The 17621-nt window shown below is 41.9% G+C and overlaps 1 protein-coding gene across 3 annotated transcripts; it reads right to left on the bottom strand.

Moving 5' to 3' along the window:
* Nucleotides 1–574: 574 nt before the first annotated feature.
* Nucleotides 575–8195, bottom strand: LOC117227251 (solute carrier family 41 member 1). 3 transcript variants are annotated; one of them, XR_013032857.1, is made up of 10 exons: nt 7581–8195; nt 6148–6258; nt 5672–5947; nt 4214–4488; nt 3371–3704; nt 2618–2912; nt 2324–2529; nt 2080–2228; nt 1467–1948; nt 575–1393 (listed from the first exon to the last, which is right to left on the bottom strand). XR_013032857.1 is itself a non-coding variant. In XM_033482340.2 (9 exons), exons 3-9 carry the CDS (start codon nt 5943–5945, stop codon nt 1769–1771), a joined length of 1713 nt encoding a protein of 570 aa, XP_033338231.2. In that variant the 5' UTR covers nt 5946–5947; nt 6148–6258; nt 7581–8195; the 3' UTR covers nt 575–1768. The 3 variants fall into 3 exon arrangements, 2 of the variants coding, with proteins under 2 accessions (XP_033338231.2, XP_033338233.2); XM_033482340.2 differs by having other exon boundaries at nt 575–1948; XM_033482342.2 differs by having other exon boundaries at nt 575–1948; nt 4214–4368; nt 7581–8189.
* Nucleotides 8196–17621: the final 9426 nt, after the last annotated feature.

The raw sequence follows: 17621 nt of genomic DNA, 5'->3' as shown, positions 1-17621 counted from the left end.
CGTGCTCGCACTTGGACGATTATTGCATAATAATTGTAATTTCATATCCTTAGCGACGGTTAACTCATTTGCATAATTATATTGGTATTTAAAAAACATAACCTAACTCTCTTATACGTTTCGGTATATTTCTACGTGTTATTTGCATGCAAGCTATGTTTGCTCATAGTAGTAGTAGTCTCAATATAGACTATTGCCTTTTAATAATACAGTAATATTATAGCCGCATCTGTGAGACCAGTCAAATTGAGTAGCCTAGTTTATTGTTTTCGAGTGTTCTTACATTTGAAAATGTCTAGATTTGCAACAGTTTGAGTAAAAAATAAAACATTCTAAATTATGTTACCATTTCATAGAAGTTTATGGTATATTCTGCTTTTTTCATTAATCCGTTAATATTGACGAACTCTATTGATTTCCTTATGGATTACAAATGATTAATCCATTAATATTATTGTTCGTTTATACCACTTTTCACATTATCAATATAAATTGGACGAGTTTGCATTCCATTCCTATTGGTTGTATAATATGTACGTATTAAACACATTATTATTACACATTAACATTAAAATTGATTTTTAAGTTGTACTGTTTTATTCAAGGACTGTAACAATTCATAGGCTTTTGTAACACAAAATAGTATTACAAATCACAGGACATTATGTAAAATAAGTTATTATAATCTATGCATTATTGCAAAGTTTTGTACACTGTGCTTAAATCATTTATATTATTTAAATACTAACAAACCATATTGCTCATTTGGTGACACAAAAGTCTTGTTATAATGTACTCGATTCTACCAGTCTGTTATTTTATTACTTGTTATACTATTGTTTTAAAAAGTTTACCTCAGTTTCTATCAGAAATAAAATATTCTGTAGTTTTCCTACAACTATTAAGTATTGTCGTTCATAAATTTCTTTTTCATGAATTATATCTACAATCTCACTATTAAAAATACAAGTGCCATTGTACAAATCCCATACAAATACTTTCATACTATGGTACAGTTCTGGATTTGGCATTAAAATAGTAGCTCTTTTCCCTAATGAACAATTAGAATCTCAAAGTACAATGCGCACTGGTATATTACAATTAAAATACTTCGTGTTCTGTTCATCTATCAACAATTGCGCGCGATTTAAAAAAAGACATATCAAAATTATTGTACTGTTCTCGGTTTTAAACGATCACCGAATCGATACATTTCCCGCGGACGTCCTTGCTACGTAATTACTATTGCACGATCGTTAAGAGATTACACTAAATTACATCGTGTAGGGGTTGCGATGCTTAATATCCGCTTCAAACAGGATTAGTGTCATTATACTTCCTCATCCTTCTTTCTGGAGTAGTTCCAACTTCGACGATGCCGGCAAGCTTCTTCCTTTTGTTTTTTTTTATCAAAACGACTGTATTCCGGTCCGAGCGACACAAATTAATTAGCGCAGCTAACGTACCATTAAAAGGTTCCCGTAACGGGAAAAGAAATGCACCCGATCTCGGGACCGCTTAAGATCAATTAGATCATCCGGTAAAAATACTTCATTCTCGTTTCCACGAACTGCTCATCCTGTTAATCCTCGTGTCTGCTCGCTTCTTTGCCACCGCGGCACGTGATTCCTTTCCTTTTCTCATCTCTATCGAGGGGATTGAACGTCTCTGAAATTTGCTCACCGCATATCTCTGGGCGAGGAACGCTGCCACGGGCTTTCCTACGAATTGTATCGCGACAGTAACTGTACATAGCGGATCCCGGCAATTACTTGCCAGCGTACTCTTGATGTATGTTTATGAGGAACCAGAACGCCGCCGCCAGGAACATGGTACCCGTGAGGTCGCCCAATGCCGTCAGGTACGGGATCGCCGAATTGTCCGGGTCAATTTTGTGATGCCACATGGCGTGAATAATGATATGCGCCACGTAGAGCAGCAGCATAACCTGCGATAAAGGACAAATAAAGAGGCTGATCGGTTTGGAATTATTTCTTTTTTTTTTCGGTCGATCACGGCCGTGACCGGAACCTTTCACTTATCCGGCCAAGCACGAAGGAACGGAGCCGTCGTACTCACCTGAAGTACAGCGACCACGAGGTACGAGATGACGAAGTACGCGTGCAGCAAGGATGTCCCGTGCTTGATGTAATCGGCGAGGAAAATGAAGACTAGTTCGCCGACCACCGCCATGCAAATGAGTATTCTGGCCGTTTTCGCATATGGCGCTACAAAACGAAAGCGAACGGCATTATGCAATGGTGGAAGTGCGAAAAATATGTAGCGGCAACATTAGTTATTCTTGCGTCATCTCGCCACTTACAGCCTCTAAAGAGCGCCGTCCACGGGCTAACCCACATTTTCGAGCTCGGCGGTAAAATTCCCATAATCGTGGTCTGATGCAACGTTGTTGAGATTCGAGACGCTTGAACAGAGACTAAATTGCCGCCGATTCCATTTATGATAGGTTGGAAGATCACGAATCCTTTGTACTCGTCGACGACGCGATCCAGAATCAGACCGCCGAATCTAAAAGCACGAATCCCATCGTTTATACGTTTTCGCTTTCGAATCGTTTAACGGGAGAGCACCGCGGCCGTCGGGAGCAAATACTTACCCACTAATAAATAGAGCGGACAAAACTGGAACCCAGCCGGATGTTAGCACGTTTCTGGTGTATTTGTTTCTCAATACAATGTAAATCCAGAACGGTAATATCATTAAGTAACAGCCAAGTATAACATAAAGGACCCATATTTCCGTGTGTATCCTCTGGTACAACGACGACGCGATCCCCGACAACACGCTCAGGGATACGACGTCGCCGACGGACGCTGCCAACGGCGTTGCCAGATTGTCCGGGTTCATTTTACATCGATAAGACACCATTATCACGGCGATCATTACAAAATCTGTTCGGGTGAGAAGTCTCGATTAAGGAAACGCTACCAAGGAGTAGAACACATGCAAAATGCAATCAATGATAGGAAAGACGACAAAAAAACTGATGGATAATAGTTTGCATCGGAGACGTGAAAAAAACGTCCTTTTTATTGCCATGAAACCGCGAGCAATTCAATACTGGTGCAAAGTGACGTACGAATATCGTTTAAACGAATCGATATGATCTGATTGATCGCTTAGCTGGTAGGCGATATTAAAACAGAACTCGATCGATCGTGAATCGGTACGGTTAACTTTGTAACTGCTACCTGCTTGCAAGATTTCATGCTGCGCGATTGTAAAAGACGCGAAAAGACCACCTTCGTAAAAGTCGGCCGAAATCTAAATCATCGGATAGGAGAATAGAAACCGGGGACTACTCGATAGTTTGAGTGTTGCGGCATCAACTGATAGGCGATGCAATTACCTAGAATAAAACAGGAACTGGTGGCAGTGGATACGCTAGATGCGGCCAGCAGCAAGCAATGCTCCCATTTGAAATTGTAGTGGTTGCCTTCCACTATCGCGTCGACCACAACTGCGAAAATCGACACCAAGATGGCCGCGACGATCGCTTGTATCTGTACCAGGGCGATGTTACCGATAATCATTTTCGTGATCTCTCGGACACCGTTCATGTTCCCTAAATTCGCTTGCGTGCACAAGCGCGAGGCCAAGCACATGTCCAGATTGCCTTTCAATCCTAGCAAAGAGGGCACCAGAATGAATAATTGAGAAACGGTTTTAAACACGTCCCAGTCCTAGAACAGAGACGAGGTTTAATTAAACGGGTGTGGGCGGAGGGGTTCTAGACGGTGTTTTGGTTCTTCGCCGGTGTCTATTCTTATGATGCGGTAGGCAGGGTGCGACGGGGAATGTAAATTATGTTCTTCTAGAGATTCCACATTAGTGTTACCCGATAGAATCACGAATCGCGTACGTTTACATCGGGGACAGAAATGGCGGACCGGGGCGCGGTATTTATGGAAAAGATTCTTTCGATTGCGACCGTGTTGCTCTCGGGACCATCTCGTGCGTCGTTGCCGCGTCAGATTAATTGCGCGAACATGCGATAAATAGAAAAATAATATTGCCGTACACTTTTGTATTATCTTCGAACAATGCGAAGTCGAGTAGCCGGATTGATAACGGGACGTGATCGATACGTACAGCTGATTTACGATCAGTGCCATTGGGGCCCAACCCGTGCTAGATAATTCTGCGCTGGTAATACGGGCTAAAAGCTAACGAACAAGTTCGTCGAGCGTACCTTGACCTCTGCGAGAACCAGACCGGCCCCGATGGTGCCAATTCCGGCGATGAAGAACGGCACCGCGACCTGCAGCGTCGTCTGGTACCATCTTTCGTTCCTGTGGGTGTTGTTTCCGAATCCATCCGAGTTATTAGGGAAATCCGGATTGGTATCTGAATTTTCGACGGAAGAGATCGTCACTAGGGAACTTCCACTGGAATGCGATCGGCCACCGAGAGTGCACAGTGACATGTCCCCTTTGTTCTTTTGTCCGTTAGGGGCTTTCAATCCCGCTACCGAGAAACGAACATATCTCACATCGCACAGTACCGATGTCTCAACAACATTCACTTAGCATTTCGCGTAATATTGATATCGGAGATCGTCGTACGAACCCCCGCCTGAATTATCACATCAATATCGCGATGTTTTTCAATAATTAATTCCATTTACAGCGACGGAAATATCCATTAACGCCGCGATCAACGTCCAAGCGAATTTCGCAGGCGCGAATACTTTCAGCACTGACCGCGAATTGATTTCTCCACGCCGAGAACATGAAAAACAACGAATAGGGTTATCGCTTTCGAAACGATTGTTGTTATTTATATATATGTGTGTGTGCAGTGCCGCAACGTGTCGCGATGTTTCCTTATTGTTTCGTGTTCGCCGCGGGCATCGTGGAATATAAAAGGTGGATTTTTATTATTATCGTTTCTCGGGCTAACGTTCCGCCTCGCGTTTTATAGGTTTCCTCTGTTTAATAAAATCGCGCGTGAAACAAAGGAAGTATCGATGTTATACAATTGCTATGCCATTGTATGCGGTATTACTTACCGAACACGTTTCATTCTTACGAGCGAGCAATCTTACAAGCCTGCAATGATCTTATTATAGATCATAGATCGCGCATACGTCGAATACGAATATAGCCGCGGAATTAGGGAAAAGTCATCGTTTACAATGTCAAGGTCACGAGTAGATTGCGAACATTCATACCGAGAATAAGGAAGTTTAATGAATTCTAACGAGTCTTTCATTTTTCCTGGTAGTACTGGAGATTCTAATACAGTGAGCAGACTTTTCCTTGGTTTCTGTATCTCTATACTTGCACGACATATTCAGTTTGGTACTTCTTAATTTGTTTATAAACATGTCGGTAAGAAGAAGAATAGCAGGCAATACTGTTGAAATTATCAATATGATCGAGTGCTAACTGATCTTCTTAAATCATGTAACGGCGTTCCAAGCTTAGCTCTTTTATCTATTAGTAGAATTGATTTCCGCAACTATCTTGTTCAACCGACTCCGCCGATCGACAACTACAGTTATTATATTACGGCAATCGACAAACTAATACAAGGAGTCCGATCGTATCTCGTTTTCCTTGAATTAATCTATGAGAGTATGAATTTCTACGACGACATCCGCAGTCTGGCAATTAGTGCCCTTTTTCAAAAACACGGCGATGCTCACCTGCTACTTTCTTCACGACATCCGGTTCCACCTTGATGTCCGCGGACCCATTCATCTTGGTCTCGTTGCCCTTCTCCATGCAATCGAAATCAAGCGCATAGTTGTCCTTGCCGTTCCACATGTTGACCCGCGATATGGTGAACGCGTGATCCTTAACCTTCATGCCGTCGGTCTTCTCTGCTAATTGCTCATCGTGATCCGGCCGGTTGTTTAACTTTATATCAGTTACGTTCAACAGCGTCGGCTCAGTCGACGAGTCCGGAAAAGCGACCATACCTGCAATTTTTTCCGATGATTCGCACGGTGTCGCGTTCTCACGGCACGAGTCGGTCGAGTTCGCATTTTTTTTTTTTAATAAACGACAATGGTAGAGGAAGAGTTCCGAAGGTCGGCGTTCAACGGGTCATAGATCAAACTCGACTCGAGACGGTGCTTGTTCTTTCCTTTCGTTTCACTAAATTCAAATGACCACGTACCGGATTCGTTGCTGCCGGGCAATCGTATAGTATCCCCGTCGAAATTGGCAGACTCGGGGATCGACCTGTGATAGTTTCACGTCGGACCTGCCTATTTCGGTCAGCCTTGATCTAGAGAAAATAGCCGAAGCAAGAGGAAAATATTAGTGGCACGATCCTCTTCCTCCGCAAAGAGCGAACAGAGATTTAATTATAAATCGGCCGATTAAATTCCCAAGATAGACCAGAGCCTATCACCTTGACTCTTATCGATTCGTTCGGTGGCCATAAATCTTGTTATTGATTCGTTGATTGTTTGATGATCGATATTGGCCACGGGTACTCATTAACTGATAATAACCGCGAGAGAACACCGGGATTGATGGTTACGATACGCCGGTCTTTTCGGAGTCGTTGCTCTTCGGCTAGACGGCCTGATAGCGCGTGAAACATTATATACGTGATCAGCACGGTATCGTTAACGACACGAGGAATTTAGTTCTTGTGTTACTATTAATCTGATCCCACGTGTCGCCGGATTTAAATTGCACGCGTGCAAAACGCTGCAAACGGCTGTGCAGGATTTATTCGAGAATCCACTTAGAGGACAACATTTCCTGTGAAACTGCTAATGGAATCACGGCGATCGCACTTCAAACGAGACCACGAGATTTCGAAAAATATTCATTAGCCGAAACTCGAGCCGCTTATTTAATTCACCGGTCCTCGACTATCCACTCGTTTAAACACAGATATTTCCCATTCATCCAATTTCCTCGCGCTTCCCCGTCGCGTTGAAAATACAGCGACATTGCCGTTGCCGTGTCCTCGAACAAATTCATGTACAGTTTCCGCGTATCGAATCGTTTTGTACGGCTTATCGTCTTGCGTGCCGCTAAGATTTATCATACATGTCCATCTAAATTAATGGCCTCCGTAGGCCCGTAAATTGATTACCGACAATTAAACACCGATTATGTCGCAAACAAAATGGGGAAGAAGATATCTCGGGTTCCGACCTTCTCGAGGTCTAAACTTTCACTTATTCATTTATAAATGCTGTTTTTGTGGCGTTTGGTACAAAGTCCAAATCCAAACCGAGTCCAAGTGGTTTTAGAGCCCGAATACCACACAAATGTGAAACAGAATTTATCCGGATTAATCCTTACGTTGATAACCTGACCTAGGTTCACTTGCTGTAATTCGATCATTTTTGTTCATTGAATAATGCCCATTCTTTGAACACTATTACGTATGGTTTCCAGGTAAACGGGATTTACGCGACGAATCTTAAATACTAGAATTATTTTCTTAATTGGTTGCCAGCTCGAGTGTCAAGAGATTGGACGAAAACAAGATAACAAGAGCTCTCTCGTTCGCTCCTCGGAGTGTTTAACAATTTCGAGAATAAACTAGAAAGAAAAAATAGCATCGTGGTTGTGACTGGTACTTACGTAGTAACGATATATCGAGGAATTTGCGCCAGCGTGTCGACGTTTCCTAGTAAAACGTTGATTGTTCGTTGATGTTCGATTGACCCTGCCACTTCTGGCTCGCGCTGCTTCGATCTCGTTCTCGAAGGAGCGTTCGGTCTCCGGCCGGGATCCTTGGTGCTGGAAATGCGGGTGGTTGGCTCGCGGTGGTTGTTCCCGTGTCGGGCCAAGGTGGAGCACTGTGATCGAGGATCGATGAGGCGACGCGGGATCGCGTCGCGGGACTTTCGGTCTCGCAAAAAAGTGAAGTCCCGAGTGTAAAGATGTCGCACTACTGCCGCCTTTCGATCCGTTTGCTTCACGCGGTCGTGGTTGACTGATAAAAGAAGCCTCGGCTCGTTTGTCGGTACTTCAGCCGCCTATGTGCATAGGAGATGCGTGCGACGTGTTCCTTGCCGTCCGTCCGCACGCACGTGCGCTATCTCGTTGGCCGTGCGACAGTGGGAGGAGGAGCGCTTATCGTGAATAAATTGTAGATCACTAATTGATTTGCGACGTCGCTCGCGTGAAATCCCCATCCGAACTTGGATCGATTCTAGACAGCCCCCACCATCGACAAACCCGTCTCCCACCTAGCGCACTCGGACAATAATACGCAAGCGGCCGGCGCAAACTGTGAACGACACGAATTTAATCGTGTAGCTAGACGACGAGGCGACAATTACTGGGAATCGCGGATCACTTCCGGCAATGTCCGCTAGTCATGTTCGCGCGGCGCTGTCGGAACGAAGATGTGATCGGATCCTTGTGGTTGAGAGATTTTTCTTTTCTTCGGCGTCTTATCTAAGCGACATTGCGACTACTGGAGTACACGAAGTGCAGATACGTCCAAGGCGACCGACTCGATATCGAGAACGAGTATTTAGTATATGAATCGCGACAACCGACGCTTTTCTAGATAAGCCCGTGTAGCTGGACGTCTTTTTTTTACCGGAAGCTCACGCGATTCATGCGAATGAATGATGTAGATCTAAATCCAGCCTTCAGGGTAATCGTGAAGCAATCGGCGTAACATGACGACCACCGCGAGCGTCAGGGACGCGCCTTTCCCAAATGATACCGCGATCTCAAACAAACATCGATTTGTGACATGCACCGACGATTCATGTGGTATCGATGACGCGCCCGCCAACCACGATTCGGTTAAATAATTCGTGGCGACGAGTGTTCGCGCTGTTCACGGAACAATGGGACGATTTAACTCGCCAACCATTATTCCGAGTAATTATGAAACAAAACGAATGCAGACAAATTACAACGGCACGGCCGTCATCGCCGTGACTTTGCTATCATTAAAAATAATAAAGGGAAACAAGGAGGACATTTATCGGTATCAGGCAGCAGGATCAAGGATGTCGCGTTCGACGAGTCCTGCTCGCGTAAAATCGTAACGTTTGGAATTCTTTCGAGCCGACAGACACTAGTTTCAACTATATAGCTAATTAGTAAATACTAGGCGAAAGTAAAAATTTGAATGGAATCATAACAAGTGGCAAATTCGTTGTCATTTCCCGGATACAATTGGTGGTCCTGAATCGGTATTACGTAGATAATGATTAGAAACTGGTTGGATCGAACAGTTTTTGTGTAAATGAAAGTTTAGATCACTGGTATACACAGATCTTGCAAACACTGTCAAAACCGCGTGTCTTCCTTTGAAATGAGTAAATAATTCGTCGTCGCTTCGTGAATACAATATGGAAACATGAGTCCGTGTTACGTAGATATTCTATAATACGTAGATATTCTATATTACGTAGATATTCTACTAATTTGTACAATTCTATATATATATATAGAATTGTACAAATTAGTTCCTATAATAAATATATATATATTTATTATAGGAACTAATTTGTTCAATTCTCTTCTAACTAAAAGTTTAAATCGGAATTAGGTGCACACAAATATTATAAACATTGTCACGAGATGAGTAAATTCATCGTTACTTCGCGAATAAAATAAGCAATTTTGAATCGAAATTACGTAGACATTCGAATGAAAAACTGTGTAATTTGATTGCACAGCTTTCCGCTAAATGGAAGTTTCAAATGTCATGAACCCCCGTGTCTTTTCTAACAGAGGGATCCGATTTCAACCAAATCGACGAGAAACTATGGAAAAGGCACCAACTATTTAGATTCGTTTACAGAAATGCTCATCGAATCTTCAGCGCCCACCTAATTGTAATTATCGTTTCCGCTGGAAATCCTTTGTTTAACCGTGATTTTATCAGATAACAAGAAATGTCACTCGATCCGCTCTGTGTTTACTGTCCGCGCCTTCAGACCATGAGAACGTAATGGAAATTGCGCGCGAAACGTTCCGACCAAACGATTCAGCGACGCTCGGGATTCCCATTAAAATCTGGCACGGGGGTGGTGCTGTTACGGGGCCCGTGAACACTTGCGTAGAATCGAAATTCATGGCTTACGTGACTCGAACGCGTTTCGAACCTCCGCACCGGACCGGTAGCAGCCGTGGCACTAATTTCACGAGAGCCTAAACAACAATAACGACGCCGAGTATAGGTCAAGTACGTGTCACGGTATTTACATTCGAGCAGGTGCCACTCTGTTTGATATCATCCTCAGTCAAAGGGGTGCGTTATCGGACCGGTAAACAGGCTCAAATATTGTTCCGCGATTTTCTAGATCGCGAAAATATGCTCGGAACGCGGCGCGCGCAGCTTTATCATCGAGAGTGCAAGGTTCTCGAGGCTGGCTGTTTAACGAATGCTAACGAAGTATTAAAAATCGGTCTCGCCGAGTCGCCCATCTCTGTGCCCCGTTGCCGGCAGCATAAACAAGAAAATCCTGACACCTCTCGAACGACGTTCGACGTGTGTATCGCACTAATAAGACTACCACGGTATACACGAATTTTATAGCGGCTTTATCACTGGCTGTAAAACGCACGGATCTACCGTGTGATCTCGCTGCAGCAATCAACACTGTAAACCACGTTGCGCATGAAACAATGGCCATATAGTGGTCGAGAGTTCTCTTCAAATTCATCAGGCCCGTTTTCTATTTCAATGAATACAATGTCGAACCGCGTTTCTTGAAATTCCTTACCTACCGATTGCTTATACTTTCTTTATCGTATCGTTTGGAACGGACAATGATGATGATTTCTGTCATATGTATTGGGTCGTTCGGAAAGTTGTTTCGTTCTTTCACGAGAAAATAAAAGACAATTTGTTAATGTTTCAAATAAAAAAAAGACCTTCCGACGTTTTTCTGGTCTTATTTCGTATTCGGCCCCGTCGTTTGCTGAATCACGTGCTTCTTTAACGGGCTTACAAAACGAAATTTTTTTTGAGAAACGAAACAACTTTCCGAGCGACCCAATATAATAATCTCGGATATCAATCAGTGTCTATTTCAATCCTACGACGTTTGTAGAATGCTTTGCACAGCGGGACGATAATTAAATGCCAACGTAAATCAAAGTGACGGGATCGAAAGAAATACGATTTTTAAGAATGATACCGCATTCCTTGGCTAACAACAGCGAGATTACCTCCTTATTGAAAACCTGGTGCACAGCGTCGTGCTGTGCGTCAAGTTCACGTTCCCGATGGCATCGTAGGTGTTATCGGTGCACCATGAGTGGGTAAATAATTGCATTAAATTGAGGAAAACAAAGTGGCGTGCCCGTTTCGCCGAGGCGAAGTGAAAAAATACGTAGGTTAGTTGAAATTCTAGAAGGATAAATGTATAATTTATGCCTGCTATGCGGCGACGTTCGTCTCCGGGAAAATTACGAAATAAATCCGCAACTCATTTCGGTTTTTCCAACCAGTTTTACTAACGCGTATCACACCGCCAAGAATGCCTTGACGGTGCATCTAGAATTTCAGGATTGATGGCAGAAGTTTGTGGCATTTGTTTGAATATGTCCCAAGCGATTGGTCGTTTAGAAATAGATAATGCCAGGACTGTTAACTAGAATGCCCTCAGCCGATATGGCAATAAAGATTAAACTTTAAACGACTTAAAATTACGAGTTTTCGGCAATTTATCAAACCTGTTAATACTTCCTCAATGGCATAAACAAGCTTGTGAATAACCATTAAGAATCGTAATGTTATTTACGAATCTTCTGCAATTACCGCATCTTGTGCGTCTCGGTTGATCAAAGTAATTTATAAACAATTCACTTGAGCAGATGCATAATGTCTAATTATCAAAAAGGTATCTACTGGCTAATCATGAGATGCCAAGGAAATATGCGCAGAATGACATGGAACGACCGAGAAAGGAAAAAGTGGTAAAAGATGATAGAGAATACATTGAGCTGGCAGTAGACAGCTAAATGAGGTTCTAGAGGTTGTTAAATGATAACTGATTACGTTGCATACAACTAAAATGGTAGCTGAGATAAGTGAGCGATTTAAGAATGTTTGAAGATGAGAAAAAGAAGGGAACAATGCAGAAAAATGGTTATGGATGTGTTTACGGATCGTTAAAGAAAGTTAGAAGAATCTCTCGCGGACGTCAATGTCCAAAGAAATCGGTAATAATCAGAGATGCGTATGTAATTGGCAGAGGGAAAAATCTGGGGACTCCCATGAGAAGGACTTCCCAGCTCGGAGGCCTCGTAGAGAATAACAATATTCAGTTTATACGATATCTTTGTCCCTGATCTGATAGAAAAATAAGCTATTCAACCGATTGCATTTCTAACTAACTCATAAATATACAGATCGCAGATCTTCATGCAAATTCTGATTTTCACACATCATTGTACAAAAAAATAATATAAAAATGCTATTGGTCCTCGTTGATTTATACGCGTCCTTGAATTTTTTAAATCTGCACACGTCACGAATACATAAAGATCCGCAGGTCTACTCGTAAACCAGACCAAATTAATAATCCTAAATGAACTGTTTATACGTTGGCGTTTAAAAATAATCTTATCTCTCGCATAATACATTGCTGTTAATAATATGGTAATGAGAGGGTGAAGAAATGAAACGACACCGGTTAATGATTATTAGACTATATTATTGGACGTATCCAACTATTCTTGACTAACAAATAATATTTATCGACGAACAACGAATCTCTATGAACTTACACTGTAATTTTGATTTTTCGAATTTTGATTTTTCGCTCTTCCCGCTCTTTGTACCCTCGATCGTTAATCGCTAACAATCATCTCAAAAGAATACCAAACTCACTAAGAAACATTGATACACGAAGTTCGTTTTGTATGGCGAATGATCCGAATACATTTGAAACGTATCCTTCCTTCCACGATAGGAACATTATGTTTTGGCGTACACGCGTAACACGTAAATCCGAACCAGTTTGTACAGGAGAACTTGCTTCAAAGTTTATCTACATTTGTAAGAAGTTTGCGAAAGTGTACGTGTATTTTGTTCAAGTTCTCTTTCGCACAAACTAATCACGGTTGGGCTCGATGCAAATTCTGTTTCTCGAACACGCGAAATCAATTGCGAGTGTTTTATGGAGTTCGTAATCCCTTACGCAGTTACAATGCTTGATGGTTTTCTCGTTGGAACTGATAAGTAATGAAAACAGGAACGTTACAAAGCAATATATAAATATTAGAACCTCTATCGCGTAAATACTTATAAATAGACGTATTTAGATGAAAGCATTACATTAGGAACATTCGGTTTTCTGTATTCTAACATTACACATGTACAGCTATCGTTACACTTAAAATTATGGATTTCTCTCTCTCTCTCTCTCTCTCTCTCTCTCTCTGTCTGTCTGTTTTCTCTCTTTCCACTTCTCTCAGCCATTCTCTCTTTCTCTCGGTAAGAAACAATCGATACCTCTTTCTTCGGCATTCTGTTTTGTAACGTACAAATGCTATCTCCCGTGTCTCCGGAAGTCTAATCCGCTTCCGTCGATCGGTAGAGCGTCGACTGTCGTTTTGCAAAAATAATCTCCCGTATCATCTGACTTTCGCAGAAAAATAATTTGGTATGGTGCGCGTTTAGTTATTTGTTCCTCCAACAACGCTGACAACAAACGGTCGGTTCGAATATTCATAATTATCCTCCGTTTGTATGTTTTCGGTATGTTTTCGCGGCAACCGATTATTATGTACACATACACACGCGCTTTCATACACGCTCGCACACGTTGTTCTGCACACCACTTTGTAAATATATATATGCATATATTTATCTATCTGTATATGTATATATATATATATATAATATATATATATTTATATATTTAATAATTCGTCATCGAAACAGTATTTACTTGTACTTCTGGTTCACCGAGTAGAATGCATTCATTTTCAATTACATTAGCCGCCTAAATGTCCTCGTTATTCGCTAAGTGTGAAATACCTAAGAGGACCCTGAATCGTGGTACTTAACGATCGAAATACTTGTCGCGGTTGGCCGTGTACCCCCGAGTCGTCCCCTCCCCCCCGTATCCATTTTTTTAACAACTAATTTTGATTTTCTCTCAATCGCTTAACCTAGCGCGCACGTTACGTATTTCACGATATCCTCGAACGTATCGTCGCCGTACTTATAGTATTGCTTAACTGCAAAAAGAGTTGGTGTACATAATTCGCAAGAATCACACACACACGCGGCGCGCAAACACACACGCAAATAGAACACGCGTATGTACACATGCGTTCGCTAGTTGTAAAAACGAGACCTGCTAAAACCGTATTACAAATGCGATCGATTAGCAGGATCGATATTGGTCGAGATCCGAACAAAAGGACACACCTCGTCTCGATTCGAACGTTCTGATCAGCCCGCGGCTGCGCGGCTCGTTAAAGCTTAAACTTAGGAACATACGTTCGTACAATATAGATTAATAGGAACTTAGGGTACCATCGGTCTATCACGTGTACACATCGTTTTAATCAAACTCTGGGAGCGCGCGAATCGCCGATCGATCGTTATTTACAGCGGGTCCAATGAACGACATCATCTTTCACGCGCCGGTAATCATTGTCTCGAACTTATAGGAAAATACGGATAACCAGCAGTATTGCGTCATTGCCAGTAAACGTACAATGCGATGCGTCCTCTCGGTATACGTCTTTGTGCGTTCAGAATTTCTCGTGACGGTTGCGTAACCTTTTTCAACCAGAGCTATTATTGTCAGACGGCTGCACGATGCTTTACGTAAGAGCAAAAAAAAAAATAAAATCAGCTATATTTTTTTGCAATATATCTGCAGATATATGTATATACGTAGATATGCATATACACGTGCCGATCTCTTAAGTGCCGCTTCGTCCGTGAACGAACAGCAAAATACCAAAGATGTAAACGCGAAATTGCTACCTGAGTTTTTACTTAGTTGCGTTAATTAGGTGCCGCTCCATTAAAAAGTATATGATCTAGCTACGGGAACTAATTCGTTGAACAGTTTGCTAGTGCTTTCCTCGAAATAAAAGATACGAGCATATGACAACAAAAATGACGGATTTTGAACCTATTATTTTATAATTATTGAGATTGTACAGATGCTTTTACGGATAATTAGTGGATATACCTATTTATTTGTGGATACTTTGCAATAAAAATTGTTCAATATCAGTAGTTATTAGTTCAGGTGTTACGTATCTGTTAGATTACAAAATTTATTTAAACGAAAAATGAGATACTTATTAGTGTGCTTATGTACACTTAGATTATCGTTTATGAACGTGAAGTTAAAATGAACAACACTAACGAGCGTCAATTGCGCTAATTGTCTCTCAGCTTGTAAACAAAAATGGATAATTTGGGAAAAGGAGATACGACTATTCAAGCTTCGTTTTAATCGTTATAATCGTATCTCCTCTTCCCAAATTGATCATTTTTATTTATAAGCTGAGACACAATTGGAGAGAATTTACCGTATTTATAATAACACGGCGAAAATTCTAATCTTCGTTCCAATAATTTCCGACTGAAGATTTGTATCGCAAGTGTTATATCGATACTTTATTCGCAAGGCAGTGGCTATGCCAATTTTGATCGAGAATATTTAAATCGTTCACTTAATTACTCAATCTTGGGCAATTAAACAAAATCAGTTGCTGTTATATCAGGAACGTCGGAAAGCCTAATAAGTCTATAAGAAAAATTATTGTATAAAGCTCAGGTTTGTTAAAAACATCGATAATAGTACAGTTGTGAAAATGTTCCGCCGTCCGAGGATTAAAATAGAATTATCAGTTATTCTGTCATGTTAAGAGGAAACTTAAAATTCTGTTTCTACGCGATTATTCCAAACGAAATTATTAGTTCATAATTATTGAGGATAACTGGTTGGTATACGACTGAAATTGATATTCCTATTGAACAATTCATTAAAAAGTTTTCAATTGCAAATTCTTGACTCCCAAAATTATTATTATTATTATGATATTTTTAATTATTAATTTAATTATTAATTATGGTATCATCCTCGGTAGATATAACGCGTTGAAACAAAAATACAGTTACTCGAATTTCAAAATCAAACGTTCCACGTCCGCCAACATATGTTACCGTTCACCTCGTAAAGGTCTCAAAATATTTTTGGAAAACCGCAATATCGGCAACCGATGAAAGCTGTTGTATATCGAAAAAGTCGAATCCCCGATTGTCCCGAGCACAAAAGCCGGACGCATCGCTGCATCCACGTTTCCGAGTTTACGCGATTTTATTGCAGGAGGAATGAAAAGAGAAAACGCGGTACTATCGAGCTAAAAATGGCACGTGTTGCGCGAAAGGGGTGCCCGCGAACCGTTCACCCTTCCGCTCGACGTGGCCCATTCACAAAGCCTATGTTAATTCCTCGGACTTTTTTCGGGATCGACCCTAATTTTGACGATTTCCACGGGTTTTACAAACTTTTTTTTTCTCTTCATTCCCTGTGTCCCTTTTTCTCTTGCTGTTAGCCGGTGTTTCTGGAACCGACGGCACACGCTCCCATCTGTCGTCGTGGTCGTTCGTCGACAGGTCGGCGAAAAGCTGCCGGGGGAGAGGCGAGTCGGTTACAATGGAAAATCTAGGAGCGCGTGCTAAGCCAAGAGGGAGCATGCCGGCCGAAGGGACGAAAATCTTATAAAAGATTTCCAAAATATTGTGTAAATCGGCTGGGGTGTGCGCCAGCTGAAAATTTGGGGTGAAATCCGTCGAAATGGACGTGTGCCGTGGCTCGCACCCGGCACGCTTCACGCGCCCCGCTAAACAAATAAAGGGTTGCGCGCCTTTTCCGCGCGGCCCCCTTTTCGAAACCCAGGACGCAGCCGAACAATGCCGGTATTTTCACCCCGTTCGGCCAAGTTTTTCCCGAATCGCGGAATCCTTGGTGTGTTTCACCCCTTTTTGAAATCGGTCGACTAGAAAAAAGGAAAAAAAAACGAGAAACAGAGAAAAAGAGAAAGAGAGAGAGAGAGAGAGAGAGAGAGAGAGGAGAGAGAGAGAAAGAAAGACACACACACAGAGAAACAGAAAGAGATGAAAAGAATGTGTGTACACGGGAGAAAAGCATGGCGCGTTTGTCGTGAGATCGTTGAAAGGATTCCACTGATTCGAACCATTTTATTTTCCGACCGGTTTTTCGCCGCTGTTACCCGAACCCTTTTCACGCTTTTGTAAACTATTCCGCGATGATATTTCATTTCCGCGTGACACGGTTTCGGGGACCGATCGGACGCCCGCTTCTCGCTTATCGCGGTACTTCTACGAAATTAAAAAATTCTTTTTGTTAGAATAAAAGCTGCTTCTGGCGGTGACTCGACTGCAATTTCGTTCGCCGTTGTACTCGATGTCCGTTGGTCCTCTAGCTACCTATATTTCGATTAATCAACTCTTTTTGTTTGTTGCGCGATTGTTCCTTGACCGTGAAAACTGTTCAAATAATTAGAACACGGATTTCACGCATTTTTGACAAAAATAAATGAATGAAGAACAATGCTGTGAAGAGTTTACAAGGAGATATCAATATCGTTGCGTTGTTTTCGACATGTTAAAATTATTGAAAGAAGAAGTACGCGTCCCTATTT

Source organism: Megalopta genalis, chromosome 3, assembly GCF_051020955.1.
Source record: "Megalopta genalis isolate 19385.01 chromosome 3, iyMegGena1_principal, whole genome shotgun sequence".
Classification (NCBI taxonomy): Eukaryota; Metazoa; Arthropoda; class Insecta; order Hymenoptera; family Halictidae; genus Megalopta; species Megalopta genalis.
This window is presented reverse-complemented; position numbering and strand designations above follow the sequence as displayed.